Source organism: Balaenoptera acutorostrata, chromosome 21 (genome assembly GCF_949987535.1).
Source record: "Balaenoptera acutorostrata chromosome 21, mBalAcu1.1, whole genome shotgun sequence".
Classification (NCBI taxonomy): Eukaryota; Metazoa; Chordata; class Mammalia; order Artiodactyla; family Balaenopteridae; genus Balaenoptera; species Balaenoptera acutorostrata.
The window spans coordinates 8,354,307-8,374,540 of record NC_080084.1 but is presented as its reverse complement, the minus strand read 5'-3'; the positions used below and the strand labels follow the sequence as shown (position 1 = coordinate 8,374,540).

Sequence of the window (20,234 nt, the reverse complement as noted above, 5' to 3'; positions counted from 1 at the left end):
GAAGGGAGTGGCACAATATATTTAACGTGTTGAAAGTGTAAAACTTACAACCAAGAATACAGTACACGGCAAGGCTCTCATTCAAATTGATACAGGGATCCAAATCTATACAGACAAGCAAAACCTAAAAGAGTTCAGCAACACAAAACCACCATTACAAGAAATGTCAATTTTGCTAAGAAATTGCTAAACAATTTTGCTAAGAAAAAAGCCAGGTCCAAAAACTGGAAACATAAAAATTATGAAAGAAAAAAGCTCACTAGTAAAAGCAAACATACAGTAAAGGTAGGATATCATCTCACATGCAAAGCTGGAAGGAAGGTTAAAAGACTTAGTCTTTTAACAAAATCACCTACATCCAGAATAAAGAATAAGGAGATACATAAAGCAATTACATGTAAAATAAGATATTAAAAACAGTGATTGTGAGGGGAGGAGAGTATTCATGCATGGTTGTTAAAATGTATTTGAAATTAAGAGATCAGCAACTTAAAACAGTCATTCATATCTATATATCTCTATCTTTATAAAAACCTCACAGTAACTGCAAACCACAAACCTATACTAGATACACACACACAAAAGTAAAAGGAATCCAAACATAACACTAAAGATAGTCTTCAAATCATATGAAAAGGGCACAAAAGAAGAAGAAAGGAACAAAAAAGACTTACAAAAACAAGTCCAAAACAATTAACAAAATGGAAATGAGAACACACATATCAATAATTACTTTAAATGTAAATGGACTAAATGCTCCAATAAAAAAAGAAATAGAGTGGTTGAATGGATACAAAAACAAGACCCGTATGGCCTGCAAGACTGTCACTCCAGATCTAAAGACAGACAGACTGAAAGGGAGGGGATGGAAAAAGGTATTCTATGCAAAAGGAAATCAAAAGAAAGACAGGTTAGATATACTTATATCTGACAAAATAGTTTTTAAAAAGGGACTGTTACAAGAGACAAAGAAGGACACTACATAATGATCAAGGTATCAATCCAAGAAAAAGATATATCAGTTGTACATATACATGCACCCAGCATAGGAGCACCTCAATCTGTAAAGCAAATATTAATGGACATAAAGGGAGAAATTGACAGTAACACAGTAACAGTAGGCAATTTAGCGCCCCACTTGCGTCAGTGAACAGATCATCCAGACAGAAATTCAGTAAGGAATCAAAGGCCTTAAGTGACATATTTGACCAAATGGATATATTGGTCATTCCATCCAAAAGCTGCAGGACGCACATTCTTTTCAACTGCACGTGGCACATTGTACAGGATAGATCACATGCTAGACTATAAAACAAGCCTCGGTAAATCTGAGAAAACTGAATTCATATCAAGCATCTTTTCTAACCACAATGCTATGAGACTAGAAATGAACTACAAGAAAACTACTGCAAAAAACTCCCAGACACATGGAGGCTACACAATATGCTACTAAACAACCAATGGGTCACTGTAAAACCAAAGAGGAAATAAAAACTTCCTGGAGTCAAATGAAAAGGAAAACACAGTGATACAAAAATCTGAGACACAGCAAAAGCAATTCTAAGAGGGAGGTTTATAGAGACACTAGCTTGTCTCAGGAAACAAGAAAAATCTCAAACAACCTAACCTTATAGCCAAGGGAATGAGTAAAAGAAGAACAAATAAAACAAATAAAACTCAAAATTAGTAAGAAAAGGAAAGAAAGCATAAGGAGAACAGAAGTGAAATAAATGAAATAGGTATAAAAGAACAATAGAAAAGACCAATGAAACTAAGAGCTGAATCTTTGAAAAGATAAACAAAATTGATAAAACTTTAGGCAGACTCATCAAGGAAAAAGAGAGAGGGCCCACATCAGTACAATCAGAAATGAAAGAGGAGAAGTTACAACTGACACCACAGAAATACAAAAGATCATAACAGACTACTCTGAACAACTGTATGCCATTAAAATGTACAACCTAGAAGACATGGACAAATTCTTAAAAATGTTCAATCTCCCAAGACTGAACCAGGAAGAAATAGAAAATAGGAACAGAACAATTTCCAGTAATGCAATTGAATCAGTAATTTTAAAACTCCCAGCAAACAGAAGTCCAGGACCAGACGGCTTCACAGGTGAATTCTGCCAAACACTTAAGAGAAGAGTTAGCATCTATCCTGCTCAAACGATTCCACAAAATTGGAGAGGAAGGAACCCTTCTGAACTTATTCTGTGAGAACAGCATCACCCTGGTATGAAAACCAGACAAAGATATCACAAAAAAGGAAAATTACAGGCCAATAACACTGATGGACATAGATGCAAAAGTCCTCAACAAAATATTAGCAAACCAATTCCAACAAGGCATTAAAAGGATCATACACCATGATTAAGTGGAATTTATCCCAGGGATGCAAGGATTTTTCAATATCCACAAAAAAATCAGTGTATTACACCTACAGATGGCCAACAGCCACATAAAAAACAGATGATCATCTCAATAGATGCAGAAAAAGCTTTTGACAAAATACAACCTCCATTTATGAGTAAAACTCTCCAGAAAGGGGGCATAGAGGGAACATACCTCAACATAATAGAGCTCATATAGCACAAACCCACAGCTAACATCATACTTAATGGTGAGAAGCTGAAAGCAGTTCCTCTAAGATCAGGAACAAGACAAGCATGTCCTTGCTCACAACTTTTATTCCACATAGTATTAGAAGTCCTTGCTGCAGCAATCAGGCAAGAAAAAGAAATCAAATGAATCCAACTTGGATAGGAAGAAGTAAAATAGTCACTGTTTGCAGATGACATGATACTATGCATAGAAAATCTGAAAGATACCGCCAAAAACTAGGAGAGCTCATCAATGTATTTCGTAAAGTTGCTGGATGCAAAATTAATACACAGAAATAAGTTGCATTTCTATAGACTAACAGTGAACTATCAGAAGGAAAAATTAAGAAAACTATCTCATTTTACCATTACATCGAAAAGAATACTCCCTAGGAATAAATCTAACTGAGGAGGTAAAAGACCTGTACACAAACAGATGGAAACATACACTGTTTCCATAGATTGGAGGAATTACTATTGTTAAAATGACCATACTACCCAAGACAATCTACAGATTCAGTGTAATCCCTATCAAAATACCAATGGCATTTTTCACAAAACTAGAACAAATAATTCTAAAGTTTGTATGGAAACACAAAAGACCACGAATAGCCAAAGCAGTGTTGAGAAAGAAGAACAGAGAAAGTCATCACACTCCCTGACTGTAGACTATACCACAAATCTGCAGTAATCAAAATAGTATGATACAGGAACAAAAACAGACACATAGATGAATGGAAGAGAATAAAGAGCCCAGAAATAAACTCATGCACTTATGGTCAATTAATCCACAACAAAAGAGGCAAGAATATACAATGGAGAAAAAAACAGTCTTTTCAATAAGTGGCGCTGGGAAAACAGGACAGCTACATGTAAAAGACTGAAATTAAAACATTTTCTCACACCATATAGAAAAATAAACTCACAATGGATTAAAGACTTCATGTAAGGCAGGAAAGCATAATACTCCTAGAAGAAAATATAGGCAGAACACTCTTTGTCATAAATCATAGTAATGTTTTTTTGTTTTGTTTTGGTTTAGTTTCTTTTATCTGTCTCCTCGGGCAAAGAAAACAAAAGAAAAAAATAAACGAATGGTCCCTAATTAAACTTAAAAGCTTTTGCCCACCAAAGGAAACCATAAACAAATGTAAAGTGAACCTACTGAATGGGAGAAAATAGTTGCAAATTATATGACTGATAAAGGGTTAACGTCCAAAATATATAAATAGCTCATACAACTCAATATCAAAAAACAACCCAATTAAAAAATGGGCAAAAGAACTAAATAGACATTTTTTCCCAAGAAGACCTACAGATGGCCAACAGGCACATGAAAAGATACTGAACATCACTGATTATCAGAGAAATGCAAATCAAAACCACAATGAGATGTCACCTCACACCTATCAGAATGGCTATCATCAAAAAGGCCACAAATAACAAATGTTGACAAGGATGTGGTTAAAAGGGAACCCTTGTACACCTGTTGGAGGGAATGTAAATTGATGTAACCACTGTGGAAAACAGTATGACGGTTCCTCAAAAAATTAAAAATAGAACTAACATATGATGCAGCAATTATACTCCTGGGTATACATTTGAAAAAAATGAAAATACTAATTGGAAACATACATGCACCCCAGTGTTCATAGCAGCATTATTTACAATAACCAAGGTATGGAAGCTACCTAAGTACCATCAACATATGAATGGATAAAGATGTGATACACACACACACACACACACACACACACACACACACAAAATGGAATACTACTCAGCCATAAAAAATAATGAAATTTTGCCATTTGCAACAGGATGGATAAACTTGGAGGCTCTGTTATGCTAAGTGGAATAAGTCACGGGGAGAAAGACAAATACTGTATGATACCATTTATATGTGGCATCTAAAAAGTAAAGGAAACTAGGAATATAACAAAAATGTAACAGACTCACAGATATAGAGAATAAAATAGTGGTTACCATTGGGAAAAGGGAATGGGGAGGGACGCAATAGAGGTAGGGATTCAGAGTTATCCACCATTATGTATAAAGTAAATAAGCTACAAGGATATATTGCACAACACAGGAAATATAGCCAATATTTTATAACAACTATAAATGAAGTATAACCTTTAAAAATCGTGAGTCACTGTGATGTACATCTGTACCTTATATAATGTTGTACATCAACAACACTTCAATAATTTTTTTTTAAAAATATAAACATGTTTCATCAGTAAAATCCTGTGTAACCCCTTGTGATAATATTGTAGTCTGTCTTATTTCTCCTTGTGTAATCAACCACAAAATAAATTATTTTACATTAAATATCCAATTGTTGTTTAAAGAAATTAAGGAAAGGAAAAACGTATTTCATATTTATTTTTTCCAAATTATATTTCTTCTCCTCACAGGTTGGTTTTTCTGATATTTCTGTTTAACCTGTATTAATTCATTTGAATTCAGTTTTTGTTCATCTGAAAGTATCTTTATTTTATCTCTGTTTTTAAATATTCTATTTGGAAACAGAGGAATAAGAATAATACAAAGAACAGTTATATTCTCTCTACTCGGACTTATTAATACTGTTTCCCTTTATCACTTGTGCTGTCTCCATGTGAAAGTAAGCTGTAAATTGCATTTGTAGCTTTTTTTTCAGTGTGCATTTACCTAGAATAAGATCATATATATCCACGATCAAGTTATGCATCTAAGTAAAAATAACATCATTGAAATACTTTTTATCAAGTTTACAATCAAGTTTACTTGATTGCATTGTGGTTGGACGATGTGAGCTAAGTGATACTGTGTTTTATATTCCAATGTTTTATGGCCTAATATGAGTCAATTTATATAAAACTTTCAAGTATACTTTAAAAATATCCCTCTCATTTTTTATATAAGCTTGTATATATGCATATTATATCAAAGCTTGCTCGAGTTTTTAAAATCTTTAATATTTTTGCGGTAAACTTGCTGCTTGCTGTAAATTTGTCAGCTTGAGCTATTAACTATTATGAGAACTATGTAAAAATCCCTCACTATGATTGTAATTTTCTATATCTAAATCTGTTAAATTATCTATGTGTGTGTGTGTGTGTGTATATATATATATATATATATATATATATATATATATATATATAGTTGCTGTACCATTAATTATAAGTAAGTTTAGAAATACGTGTGCACACAAAATTAGAAATGTTTCAGTGAAAATGTTATGATTTTTTTCCCTTGAATGAAGACACGTTCTTGAAATTGTTCACTACGTAGTATTCAGAACTCTGTGGTTAGAAAGTACATGTTTTTCTCCAGGATATATAGTCATGTTGTCTTATGGGAATGAAGACAAAAGATGGCAGCACACTTGAGCAGGCAAAAAAGACTTAGGAGTTTAGTTAGAGATTTGAGTCCTGGTTCTTACCCTTATTAGTTATGCAGTCTTGGAACCTTAACTTTTGATCCTAAATAACTACATGTGTAAAGAAGAAGATACTCATCATCATCACATTGTAATATTATTAACATGTAATGTCCCTAGGCTTAAATCTAGAACTTACTAAGCATGTGATAAGTCTTAATTCTGCTTTTGTCCTTTCACTTGAGCACTGCATTCTTTTAACATTTTTATACCCATTGAAATGTGGTAGTTTAGTCATTTTTACTAGTGATTAAAAAACAAAATTTGTCTTTCAGTATGATTATATGGGCTCTGAAGTGGCACTTGCATCTGAGAAAGTTGTCCATATCTTTAGTCTCATCAACACTGTGAGTATTTATGTTTCATATTTAAATAAGAAACATTCATATTAATACAGTAGCATTGTTTGAATAAATAGCATATGCACTTTTATAAACTGTATAGTTCTACCAACTAGTTTCTTCCACCAATGGATTTCATCTCTAAAAAATAGTAAATCAAATATATTAGCATTACATAGAGAGATATAGTGTTATATTTATGATGACCTAAAACCATACATCTTGTATCTTCTGTTTTCAGATGTATTCTCAGCTTAACGTGTCTGTTACGTTAACTTCTCTGGAGCTCTGGTCAGATCAAAATAAGATTTCAACTAATGGGGATGCTAATGAAGTTCTACAGAGATTTGTGTCATGGAGAGAAAAATTTTTATTTCAAAGGTCCCATGATATGGCATACTTATTAATGTAAGTGATTTATTTTCATTGGTATAAAGTTTATCAAATTGCTTGTAAGTTAACTATCAAAATTATATACAATATTTATTATTTATGATGACAAGACATCTCAAGAAAAGATTATGTGGGTACTGTGTTGGCAAAATGCAAGCTATAAAAATCTGATACAGTGTAAGACACGAAAGTATGGTAGGCCATTATCCTCAGAGTGGGCTGCTTACCTGTGGAAATTTAAAGAACTGATAATATGGAAAGCCTCGGGAAAACATAGGGCCTCTATGGTTTTAAAGATTTTCTCAGAGGTTGATAACTGAAACCAGCATTTTAACATTAAATAAAGCATACATTAGTTAACAGAATGCAATCATTGCATGTAAAGCTGGTTACACTGGAAAACATAAGTATGGTAATGTGGTGACCTAATGGTATTTCTATCCTGACCTAAGGTGTAGCTGTTTAACTGCTTGCACTGTGACTGTCACGAGTCTTTATATAGATTTTTATTTTACTAGTTTGATTGTTTTAGATGGAAAAAACAGAAACATGATTCTGAAGATCTTAAGCAATATGGAATACATTTATAAATCTCTGGGTGTCTCTGTGGAATTTAAGGTCAGGTTTGGGGATGGAGGAGCAGCATTAACTAAGGACTGAAATGTGTGAGGACACTTAATACATCCCATCTCTCTTTTTCCTCGTGACTGTGCTGCATATTGTCTTTCTAATTCTGTCCTCCAATCCAACACTTTTCATGCAGTCTAAGGTTTTACAACCTGCGAATCATGGCAGTAATCTACCCTGACTTTTATGTCTTTGCATAAAAGTCTATCCAGTGTTGACAACAGTGGTGATTAATTTCTGGAAGGATTAGGCACTGCTGGATTTTAAGCTGTGTATCATATGATGCTCAAGTTGCCTTTAGAACTTAGTTTTGTAGGCACCGTGGGAGATTACCCAAATACAAAATGATTGAAAGCATTAGACATGATACATAATATTCATGTCTCAAAGGAAGCAGCAGCTTTATTGAGGAATCCAATTCTTAAAAGATCATTAAGTTTTTAATAATTTAAAGTGCATTTATCCACAAGAAAAATTTTATTATTTAGTTATAGGGACCATCCTAATTATGTAGGAGCAACATATCATGGAATGGCATGCGATCCAAAGTTTGCTGCAGGAATTGCTCTGGTATGCATTTTATTCCCATCTCTTCAGTAATTATATCACAGTTTGAAATTTAATATCCACTTCAAGGAACAGAAGTACATATAGTATATCTACCATTTTATTAAATTAATATTTTTATAGTGCTTTATTTTTTACTTTAATCCTCAAATGTTATCATTTTTAAACAGTTTTTTATTGTGGTAAAATACATATCACATAAAATTGACCATCTTAACAATTATAAGTGCACTGTGCAGTAGTGTTCAGTCTATTTACATTGTTGTGAAACAGATGTTTAGAACTTTCACCTTGCTTAAATGAAAGTCCGTACCCTTTGACCAACGAGGCCCCATTTTCCACACCTCTACCCCCTGGCAACCACCATTCTACTGCCTGCTTCTGTGAGTATGATACTTTTAGATCCCACATATAAGGTGGATCATACAATATTTGTCTTTCTGTGTCTGGCTTATTTCTCTTAGAATAATACATCCAGGTTCATCCATATTTTTGAAATGGCAGGATTTCATTCTATGTATGGCTGAATAATATTTCATGCTATTTATATACATGTATATTTATATGAATTATATATATAAATCATATCATAGTATACATTTATCCATATATAGAAACATTCTCTTTATGCATTCATATGTCAATGACCACTTAGTCTGGTTCCATATCTTGGCTATTGTGAATAATGCTGCACTTTACATGGGAGATGGGAGTGCAGATATCCCTCTGAGATGCGGAGTTCAGTTACTTTGTACATTTACCCAGAAGTGGGTTCGCTGGATCATATGGTATTTCTATTTTAATATTATGAGGAATCATTATACTGATGTCCATAGTGGTTGAACCATTTTATAATCCCACCAGCATTTCACAGAATATATTTTATTCATTACATCCTCACTAACAGTTGTTATTTTTGTTGTTAGCTATCGTAATGGGTATGAGGTGATATCACAGTATTTTTGACTGTATTTTTATGATCACTAGTGATACTGAGCATCTTTTCATATGCTTTTTGGTGTTTTGTATGTCATCTCTGGAGAAATATTTATTCAACACCTTAGCCCATTTTTTAATTGGGTTATTTGATTTTCTTGTTGTTGAGCTATAGGAGTTCCTTTTGTTTTGTAACTTTGCATTGCCTTCATCCAGTTGCCCCTCCTCTCAACCCCCGTTCCCAGTACCCACAAATCTAGTCTCTTTTGTATGAGTTTATTTGTTTGTTTTGAATTATAACTGACCTACAGCACTATGTTAGTTTCTTTAACACAATATAGTAATTCGATATTTCTATACACTTCAAAATGATCACCACAATAACTCTAGAAATGATGTCACCATACAAAGATATTACATAGTTATTGACTATATTCCCCAAACTACATTCTGTACCCGTGACTGATTTATTTTGCAGTTGGAAGTTGTATCTCTTAATCTATTTCACCTTTTTCTTTCCTTCCCCAAACCCCTCCACCCTGGCTGCCACCTGTTTGTCCTCTGTATCTGTAACTCTGTTTCAGCAAATTTTTTTATAATAATTCTTTTCTTAAAAAATATTTACTTCTTTGGTTGCACCGGGTCTTAGTTGTGGCAGGCGGGCTCCTTAGTTGCGGCCCCCGGGGTCCTTAGTTGCAGCTTGCCAGCTCCTTAGTTGCGGCACACAGGCTCCTTAGTTGCAGCATTTGAACTCTTAGTTGCAGCATGCATGTGGGATCTAGTTCCCTGACCAGAGATTGAACCGGGCCCCCTGCATTGGGAGTCCAGGGTCTTACCCACTGTGCCACCAGGGAAGTCCCTGTTTCTGCTCTGTTATGCTTTTTCATTTGTTTTTAGATTCCACATATAAGTAAAATTGTACAGTATTTGTATTTCTCTGTCTGACATGTTATACTTACTATTATATGCTCTAGGTCCATCCATGTTGTCTCAAATGGCAAGGTGTCCTTTATTATGGCTGTGTAGTATTCCAGTGTGTGTGTGTGTGTGTCTGTGTGTGTGTGTGTATACATATATTTATTCTTTATCCCTTCTTTTATTGATGGACACTTAGGTTGCTTCCATACCTTGACTATCATAAATAATGCTGCAGTGAACATAAGGGTGCATATATTTTTTCCTTTAGTGCTTTTGTTTTCTTATGGTGAATACAAGGAGTGGAATTGTTGAATCATATGGTAATTTTATTTTTAATTTTTTGAGGAATCTCTGTACTGTTTTCCATAGTGGCAGCGTGAACTGACATTCCCACAAAGAATGCACAAGAGTTCCCTTTTCTCCACATCCTCAACAATAGTTGTGGGTTGTTGTTATTTCATAATGGCAGTTCTCTCACGTGTGAGATGATATCTCATTCTGTTTTTGATTTGCATTTCCCTGATGATTAGTGATGTTTAGGAATGTTTTCATGTGCCTGTTGGCCATATGTATATCTTCTTTAGAAAAATGTCTATTCGGATCCTCTGCTCATATTATAATTGGGTTGTTGGTTTTTCAGTGTTGAGTTGTGTGTGTTCTTTGTGTAATTTTAATATTAACCCCTTATCAGATATATCATTTGCAATTATCTTCTCCCATTCAGTAGGTGTCCTGTTAGTTTGGTTAACAGTTTTCTTTACTCTGCAGAAGCTTTTTAAGGGTGATGTAGTCCAATTTGTTTATTTTTCCCTTTTGTTTTTCTTGTCAAAGGAGACAAATACAAAAAGTTACTAAGATGTCAAAGAGCTTATTGCCTGTGTGTTCTTCCAGAAGTTTTATGTTTTCAGGTCTTACATTCAAGTCTTTAAACCGTTTTGAATTTATTTTTGTGCAGGATGTGAGAGAGTAGTCCAGTTTGATTCGTTTGCATGTAGCTGTCCAGTTTTCCCAACATTATTTCTTGAAGAGGCTATCTTTTCCCTATTATATATTCTTGCCTCCTTTACCAGAGATTAATTGCCCATGTAATTGTGGGTTCATTTCTGGGCTCTCTATTCTATTCTATGCCAGTGAACTATGGGTCTGTTTTTGTCTCAGTGCCATACTGTTTTGATTACTTTAGCTTTGTAGTAAAGTTTAAAATCAGGCAGTGTGGTACCTCCAACTTTCTTCTTTCTCAAGATTGTTTTGGCTATTCAGGCTCTTGTGTTTCCATAACCATTTTGGAATTGTTTACTCTGGTTCTGTAAAAAATGCCATTGGTATTTTGATAGGAATTGCAGTGAATCTGTACTGTCTTGTGCTATATGGTTATTTTAACAATATTCATTCTTCAAATCTATAAATACAATATATCATTTCATCTATTTGAGCTGTATTCAATTTCTTTCATCAGTGTCATGGTTTTCCAAGGATAGGTCTTTTTTCTCCTTAGCTAAATTTATTCGTAGATATTTTAATCTTTGTGATGTGATTGTAAATGGGTTTTTTTCTTAATTTCTCTTTCAGGTAGTTTGTTGTTAGTTTACAGAAATGCAACATAGTTCTGTAAATTAATTTTTATCTGGCAACTTAAACATATTCATTGGTGAGCTCTAGTAATTTTGGGGGTCTGTCTTCAGGATTCTCTCTATATAATATCATGTCACCTGCAAACAGTGTGACCATTTTACTTCTTCCCTTCAAATTTGGATTTTTAAATTTCTTTTTCTTGTCTGATTGCTGTGGCAAGGACTTTCAATACTATGTTGAGTAAACGTAGTGAGAGTGGGCATCCTTATCCTGTTCCTGATCATAAAGGAAATACTTCCAGCTTTTCACAACTGAGCTGTGGGCATGTCATATATGGCCTTTATTATGTTGAGGTATGGTCCCTCTATACCCACTTTGTGGTGAGTTTTTATCATAAATGGATGTTGAATTTTGTCAAAGGCTTTTTCTGCCTCTGTTGAGAGGATTGTATCATTTTTCTTTTTGAAATTTTTAAAGTGGTATATCACATGGATTGATGTGTGGATACTGAACCATCCTTTCACCCCTGGGATAAATCCTACTTGACCATGGTCTATGATTTTTTTAATGCATTGTTGAATTCAGTTTGCTAATCTTTGATAATACAGGAGTTCTTATACTTTGAATATTAACTCCTTATCAGGTGAATGATTGGCAAAGATTTTCTTCCCTTCTGTAGATTGCTTTTACATTCCGTTGATTGTGCCTTTTGAAGAACAAAGGTTTAAGTTTGGCTTAGTCCTGTTTGTCTATTTCTGCCCCTGGTCAGTGATTTTTGCATCATATCCACGAAATCTTCGTCAAACCCAATATTGTGAAGTTTTTCCCCATGTTTTCCTCCAGGAGTTTCACAGTTTGCCGTCTTACATTTAGATCTTTATACCATCTTGAGTTAATTTTTGTATATGGTGTAATATAAGGGTCCTACTCTTTCTTTTGTATGTGGATACTTAATTTTCCCATCACCATTTCTTGAAGAGACAGTCTTTTCTCCATTGAGTATTCTTGTTGAGGAAACTGTCTTTTTTCCCATTTTGTGGTCTTGGCACCCTTGTCATAGGTCATTTGACCATATACATGATGTTTTATTTATAGGCTCTCTATTGTATTCAATGTATATATCTTTATGCCAATACCACACTCTTATGATTACTAGAGCTTTGTAATATATTTTAAAATCAGGAAATCTGAGTCTTCCAACTTTGTTCTTCTTTTTCAAAAAATTTATGTATATTCGTGTCCCTTGAGAGTCCATATGAATTTTGAGATTATTTGTTTCTATTCTTGCCCCCCAAATGCTATTGGGATTGTGGTAGGGATTTCATTGAATCTACAGATTGCTTTGGGTGGTAATGACATCTTAACAATGTTAAGCCTTTCAATCCATGATCGTGGAATGTCTTTCCACTTATTTGTGTCTTCTGTACTTATTTTCAGCCATGTTTTGCAGGGTCTATGTGCAAGTATTTCATCTCATTAGATAGGTTCAATCCTAAGTGTTTTGCTCTTTTTACTGTTATTGTAACTGAAATCGTTTTGTTATATTTTTTCAGATTGTTCATTATTAATGTATGGAAACAATCAATTGTGTTGATTTTGTATCCTGCAACTTTGCTGAATTCATTTATTAGTTCTCACAGTTTCTTTTATGTGGAATATTTGTGAATTTCTACATATGGGACCATATCATCTGCAAATGGAAATAATTTTATTTTTTTCCTTCCAAGATAGAAGCCTTTCATTTATTTTATTGCTTAATTGCTCTGGTTTGATCTTCCTGTACTATATTAAACAGATGTGGCAAGAGTGAGTACCCTACCTTCCCCATAATATTAGAAGAAAAACATTCAGGATTTCACCATTGAGTGTAATGTTAGTTGTGTTCTTTTCTCCATGCTCTGTGTTATGTGGAGGTTGTTTTCTTTTTTTTTTTTTAATTAATTAATTAATTAATTAATTTTTGGCTGTGTTGGGTCTTCGTTGCTGCACGCAGGCTTCTCTAGTTGCAGCGAGCATGGGTTACTCTTCACTGTGGTTCGCGGGTTTCTCATTGCAGTGGCTTCTCTTATTGCGGAGTACTGGCTCTAGGTGCATGGGCTTCAGTAGTTGTGGCACACGGGCTCAGTAGTTGTGGCAAATGGACTTATTTGCTCCGCGGCATGTGGGATCTTCCCGGACCAGGGCTCGAACCCATGTCCCCTGCATTGGCAAGTGGATTCTTAACCACTGTGCCACCAGGGAAGTCCCGAGGTTGTTTTCTTACATTCCTAGTTTGTTGAGGATTTTTAATCATAAAAAGGGTATTGACTTGTAGTGTATGCTTTTTTGTTTTTTATTTTAGTCATGTGAGCCTTGTCTCTTATTTTCTCAGTTAATCTAGCTAAGAGTTTGCCAATTATGCTGATGTTTTCAAAGAATCAACTTTTTGTTACATTTATCTTTTTTCTTTTCTCTAATTCTATTTATCCCTGCTTTGAACTTTATTATTTCTTTCTTTCTGTCTGAGTTTCTATCTTTCTGAGTTCAGTTTGTTCCTATTTTTCTAGTTCTCTGATGTGTAAACTCATGTTTTTTCATTTGAGATATTTCTTTTTTTTTAATGTATTTGTTTACTGCCATAAACTTCCCTCTTAACAGAGCTTTTACTGGATCCCATAAGTTTGGATATATTGTATTTTCATTTTCTTTTTTCTCAGCATATTTTGTAACTTTGCTTTGTGATTTCTTCTTTGGAATCATTGGTGTTTAATAGTGTGTTGTTGGAGTCCCACAAATTTGCAGATTTTCAAGTTCTCCTTTTCTTACTAATTTGTAGTTTCATTCCATCAGCATCAGAAAAATATACTTTGTATAAATTCAATATTTTAAAGTTGACAGACTTGTTCTGTAGCCTAACAAGTGGTCTACCTTAGAGACATTTCTGTGTGCACTTGAGAAGAACATGAGTTCTGCTGTTGTTGGATGGGATGTTCCACATATCAGTTAAGACCAGTCAATCTATCCTGTTGTCAAGTCCTTTATTTACATAATATCTTTTGTCAGATTGTTCTGTCCACTATTCAAAGTGAAGTATTAAAGTCTATTATGTTGCTGTCCATTTAGCCTTTCAGTTTGGTCAAGAGGTGCTTCGTATATTTAGTGCTGTAATGTTTGGTGCATAAATGTTAAATGATGTATCTTCTTGGTGAAGTGACCCTTTTATCATTATGAAATGTTCTTCCTGGTCTCTTTTAACAGTCTTGAATTTAAAGTATATTTTGTTTGATATTAGTATAGCCATGTCCAGCCCTCTTTTGGTTACTATTTGCTTTTTCATCCATAACCTTTCAACCTGTGTGAGTCTTCAGATCTAAAGTGACATAGTTGAATCCTGTTTTTTAATCTATTTAGCCTATACATGTCTTTTAATTGAGGAGTTTAATTCATTTACATTTAAATTAATTACTAATAGGAAGAACTTACTTTTGCCATTTTGTTAATTTTTTTCTTTATATCCTGTAACTTTTTGTCCCTTTCATCTTCTCTTTCTGCCTTACTTTGTGTTACATTGATTTTTTTTAAATTGTGAAATGCATTGGTTCCCTTGTCTTTTCCTTTTGTGTATATTGTAGATATTTTGGTTATGGTTAATTATGCAATTACTAAGAATATCTCAATTTTATAATTTTAAACTGAAAACCTGATAACAACTTCACTTCAGTTACATACATATACTCTATTCCTTTACAGTTCTATCCTTCTCTTTATGTTATTGCATAGATATTAGTTTGGAGGGGGTTCTGCCGTTTAAATTCTATACAGGAGTTAAAAGTGAATATATCCACCAAAATTATGATGATATAGGTTAGTATATTTATCCATGTATTGACCTTCATTAGAGGATTTTATAATTTTCTTACGACTGTATGTTGCTATCGAGTGTCCTTCCTTTTAACCTTGAAGACCACCCTTTCCCATTTCTTGTAGATCAGGTCAATTGGTAATAAACCCCCACAGCTTTCCTGGAAAAGTCTTAGTGTCTTCATTATTTTTTGAAGGACAGTTTTACTGGATACAGTATTCTTGGTTGACAGATTCTTTCTTTCAGCACTTTGAATGTATTTTTCCCAATACCTCTGGGCTGTAATGTTTCAGCTAAGAAATCCGATAATAACCTTGAGACCTCCCTGATAACTGACAATTCATCTTCTCTTGTTGATTTCAAGATTTATCCCTTTGTCTTTGACTTATAGTGGTTTTATTACAATACTTTTCTCTGTAGGTCTCTTTGGATTTTCCTAGTTAGGGTTCATTGAGTTTCTTGAATATGCATGTCCTCAGATTTCTAAAGTTTGTGGCAGTGATTTCCTCAAATACACCCTCTGTCCCTTTCTTTTCTCTCTTCTTTTTCTGAGACACCCATAATACATGTATTGCTCTATTTATTAGAGTCCATAAGCTCGTCTCTTTTTCTACATTTTGTTTTTGTTTTTGATTTTTGCTCCCGTGAAAAAATGATTTCAAATGACCTGTCTTCATTTGATTTTTTTCTGCCTGATCAATTCTACTTTTGAAGACCTCCAGTAAATGTTTGTATATTGATTTTACTTTACCACAGAATTTCTTTTTATAATATTTTATATCTCCCTATTGATATTTATATCTGGAATTTTTTCAGATATCTAGGGCTGGATTATCATGTAAAAATCAATTAATTTAATTGATCCTATCCATAAGCTAAAATGGAAAATATTTGATTATATCAATAGATGCAGAAAACACATTTGACAATTCCAACACAGTTTATGATTAAACTCACCAAAGTGGCAATAGAAGCAACTTCCTCAACTTCAGAAAGACTGTCTACAAAAACAATACAGCTTACATCAAACTTAATGTTTAGAAATGAAATGCTTCCTACTAAGATTCGGAACAAGGCAAGAATGTAACCTACCATTCTCATTCAGCTTTGTACTCGCATGCAAAACTAATGATACCAAATATTGTGAGGAATTGGAGCAACAGGTAGTCTCATTCATGTTGATGGGAATACAAAACGGTACAGCCACTGTGATAGACAATTTGGCAATTTATTATAAACTTCAACATTGCCTTACCATATGATCCAGCAGTTGTCCTCTATACCATTTACAAAAATTAGTTGGAAACTTAAATCCACAGGATCCTCAGACATGATTATGTATAGCGACTTTATTTATAATTGCCAAAAATTGAAATCACACAAGATGTCTGTTAATCGGTGAATGGATAAAGAAACTGGAGTTAATCCATAAAAGGGAATATTATTCAGTATTTTAAAAATTAGCCATCATGCAATTAAAAGACGTGGAGGAATTTTAAAAGCAAAGTGGTTAGTGAAAGAAGACAATTTTAAAAGGCCGCACACTGTGTTATTCCAACTCTATGACATTCTGGAAAAGGCAAAACTATGGAGATAGTTAAAAACATCATTGATTACCAACCAGGGCTTTGTGTGTTGCTTATATCACTACTTCTGAAGTTTTAGTTTTTTAATACAAGTATTCTGCCTTTAGAAAAACAATGTTTGATTTTCTCTCCTAAAACTATTTTTGACATCAAAACTGATTGTCAGTTAAACCCTTAAGAATCTGTGTATTTTTCAAAGTGTTAACATTAAAAGTGATATAGTTACTGAAACAATGATTAATCTTCTCAAAATATTTTTTTAAGTTTATTAGAATTAAATCAATAATGTGTCATGAAAACATATGATATGATTAATCTTATTTTGTTATTTGTCAATGCCATTTGGATTGAAAATACTATTACTCAAAAAGAATAACAAAATTTAACTTTTTAAAATGTTCTTAAGAAAATCTTAAGATCTTTGGTATACTAGTTTATTAAATTAGTATTTGAATTTAGGTAATATGGCCACAATTACATGAAAAGACCAAGGGTTGAAAAAATAACTTAAGCAACCATTCTGTTTTTTATTTCTATTTAGTATCCAAAGATGATAACCTTAGAGGCATTTTCAGTTGTTTTGGCACAGTTGCTTGGAATTAACCTGGGATTAACATATAATAATGACATCTACAATTGTTACTGTCCAGGAACTACATGCTTAATGAATCCTGAAGCAATGTAAGATGTTATTTTTATCAAATCTTTGTCTTCTTTTGGGAGATGTTTCTTGCATTTCTTGATGAATAATTTCTCTCAATATAACTTGAATAAGAATATTTTTATTAAATACGTACAAGTTATTTTGAAGCTTATTAAAGGGAATGAGTATTGGATATTGCAGAAAATGTGCTTCATAGTTCTATATTCAGTGCTATAGTATTGAGTCATTGATGATGACTTTGTGTGGAGTACTAGAATCTTGAGGTGAAATTCATTCATTCTATCAAAAAAATTTTAAAGCATGTACTGTGTCACAAGTATTGTGTTTGTCTTATAAATGATTAGCGAGATAGAAAAAAGCTATATACCTTATATTAGTCCATCAGGGCAGAAACTTAAAAAGTTGAAATAAGAATAAACAAGATTTAAACAGCTTATGATAAGTGCCAGGAGGGAAATAAATAAGGAATACATGGGGAAGAGAAACTTTCTGATAAAGTGGTCTAGGAAGTTTTCTATGAGGCAAAACTTATGTTAGGACCTGAAGGAGAAGAAATAAATCTGGTCATGTGAAGAATTTGTTGAAAACTTTTCAGGGAAAGCAAGTGAAGTGATACTTGGATAGCAAAAAATTTTAAGACCTCAAAAGACTGGAAAAAGGGGCTTGGGGGGACAGATAAAACAAACAAACAAAAGAAATGGCTGAAACTATAAGGAAGAATGTTAAAGGCATAGACATTTAAAAAAAAAAAAAAAAAAGGAAAGTAAAATACAAAGAGGCTAAGGAACCATGAGTCAGAGGAAGTCCAGGAGGTAATAGGAAATGTAGGAAAGAGCCTGAGTAAGCAATCATGATGTGGAAATTGGGATTTTATGATAAATGTAAAAAAACACATTTTAATTGATTTATGCAGTATGGATAATATAATATATTTTGTAACATAATTGTTAAATATATTAGAAAGAACAACAATATAGTAATATTGTTACTGAATTAAGTCCTATGGACCCTAGGCTCTCTGCCTGGGCAGGGGAGAGTTCTTTTTTTGTTTTATTCAAACCGCAAAGTAACGAAACCAAAGCTGAGATCCATTGACACAGCACAAGCTTTCCTCAGTGGAAAGCAGGAACTAAGTTCACAGATCAACTTCTCACCCATGTGGTGAGAGTGATTTACTTTTAGAGAGTAAGGACAAAGGTAGGAAGAGAGAGGCTAATTAAGGGGAGGCATATGCATTAGTCTACCAGGGCAGAGGCAGGGCTATTTTGAGGGAATGGGGTGCCCCCTTTTATTAATCCTTTTTCTTCCTTAATGCCCATTTATGGGCACTGGTAGGTGTGTCATTTAATAAACTAATGTAGTAAAATCAGTGTATAATGAGACTCAGGGTCTGTTGGAGATCAGATTCCTCGCCATCTTGGTCCCAGCTGGTTCCATCTGTTTGTTTGTTTGTTTGTAGCTTCCTTTCTTATCTCTGGACCCTTTACCTTAAAGATTTATGTAAACTCCTGCTAAATGTGCACGTTGGCAGGTTTTGAGCAGAGACCTGGAGCACTTTGGCAACAGTATTTGGTAAATAATGATTCTCATAATAATCTATAGCAGTTTCATAAGACTGAGAGGAAGAGAGATGTCAAGAATTATTTATAGGGGTTCTGGTTCCTATAACCTACAGGGCTTATAGGAGTTAGGAAGAACCTGAACTTCTGTCCTCCCTCAGACAAGCCAACTCTATGGCTACACATGAAACAATTTCCTCAGAAAAAAACAAAAAGCTTGCTTAAGACGCCTACACAGAGGGCAAACGAGAAGAAACCCACATCGAAGAGGGTAGGAAAGGCTAAGAACCAATCTCACCATAATTCCTACCCCAGCAAGGTGACCCACAATCGGGAGAGAACTCGACCCTAGAGATTCTCTCTGAGGGGTGAAGGATTTGAACGCTTATTGGATACCCTAACTGGTAAGACCTGCAACCGAGAGACGAACCTCCAAACCTCTAGCTGTGAAAGACAATTGGACTTGCACATATGAGCCAAATAAGGCTATAGTGAACCGAGAAAGAGATCTTAAAACTCTTGAACTCACTTGCCACCTCTGTGATCTATTGAGAGGCACCCAGTCTTTATGGCAATGAGGCTTATTTTCTCATATTAACGTGTTGGCTGGAAGGTCAGGCATCTAATTGAACACACATCTAGAAGCCTGCTAAGGTACTCTCTGGGGATGGCGGCTGGTGGATGCCATCTTTGTGCTCTCCCTCTACCTCGCTACAGCTTGCTGGATTCTCCTGGAAAGGAGCTTGTACCGTCCTCTGGCACTCCAGTGTTTGCGGTTGCCACCCACAGGTCGCCACCTGTAGATCACTGGGCTCTGGCGGCCAGCTGGGTTTAAGCTCACAAGTCCCACAAAACTGTAAACAATGGAACACGATTTCTTAAACTGCTATGACCCCCAGGATGCAGCAAGAGGCCACAGTCCTAAGAACCCAATCTCTCTGTGAAAGAGGCCTATTAGCTTATCTTCATAGCTGTGGCCTGAGGGGCAGGCTTCTAATGAAACCCATGTCTAAAGGCGTACTGTAATCTTTTTCAGAGGCCTTGGAGGATGGGAACTATCTTCAAGGCCTCCATCTGCCATGTTCCAGAGAACCAGTATCTCCAGGAGGGGAGATACAGGCTTCTGCTGCTTTAGTTTCTTTGGCTGCTGCCCAGGAGACGACCCCTGATGGCCCGGCTCTGGTGCCCAGAGGGACTT

General features: G+C 34.5%; 1 protein-coding gene across 1 annotated transcript in view; it reads left to right on the top strand.

Moving 5' to 3' along the window:
- LOC103002740 (A disintegrin and metallopeptidase domain 3-like) overlaps nt 1-20,234 on the top strand; it is a 102,112-nt gene that overhangs the window by 42,690 nt on the left and 39,188 nt on the right. Inside the window, exons 8-11 of the mRNA XM_007178427.1 lie at nt 6,308-6,379; nt 6,615-6,781; nt 7,882-7,963; nt 17,355-17,494. Of these exons, the coding sequence (XP_007178489.1) occupies nt 6,308-6,379; nt 6,615-6,781; nt 7,882-7,963; nt 17,355-17,494 (461 nt within the window). The remainder of the gene's footprint in view (nt 1-6,307; nt 6,380-6,614; nt 6,782-7,881; nt 7,964-17,354; nt 17,495-20,234) is intronic.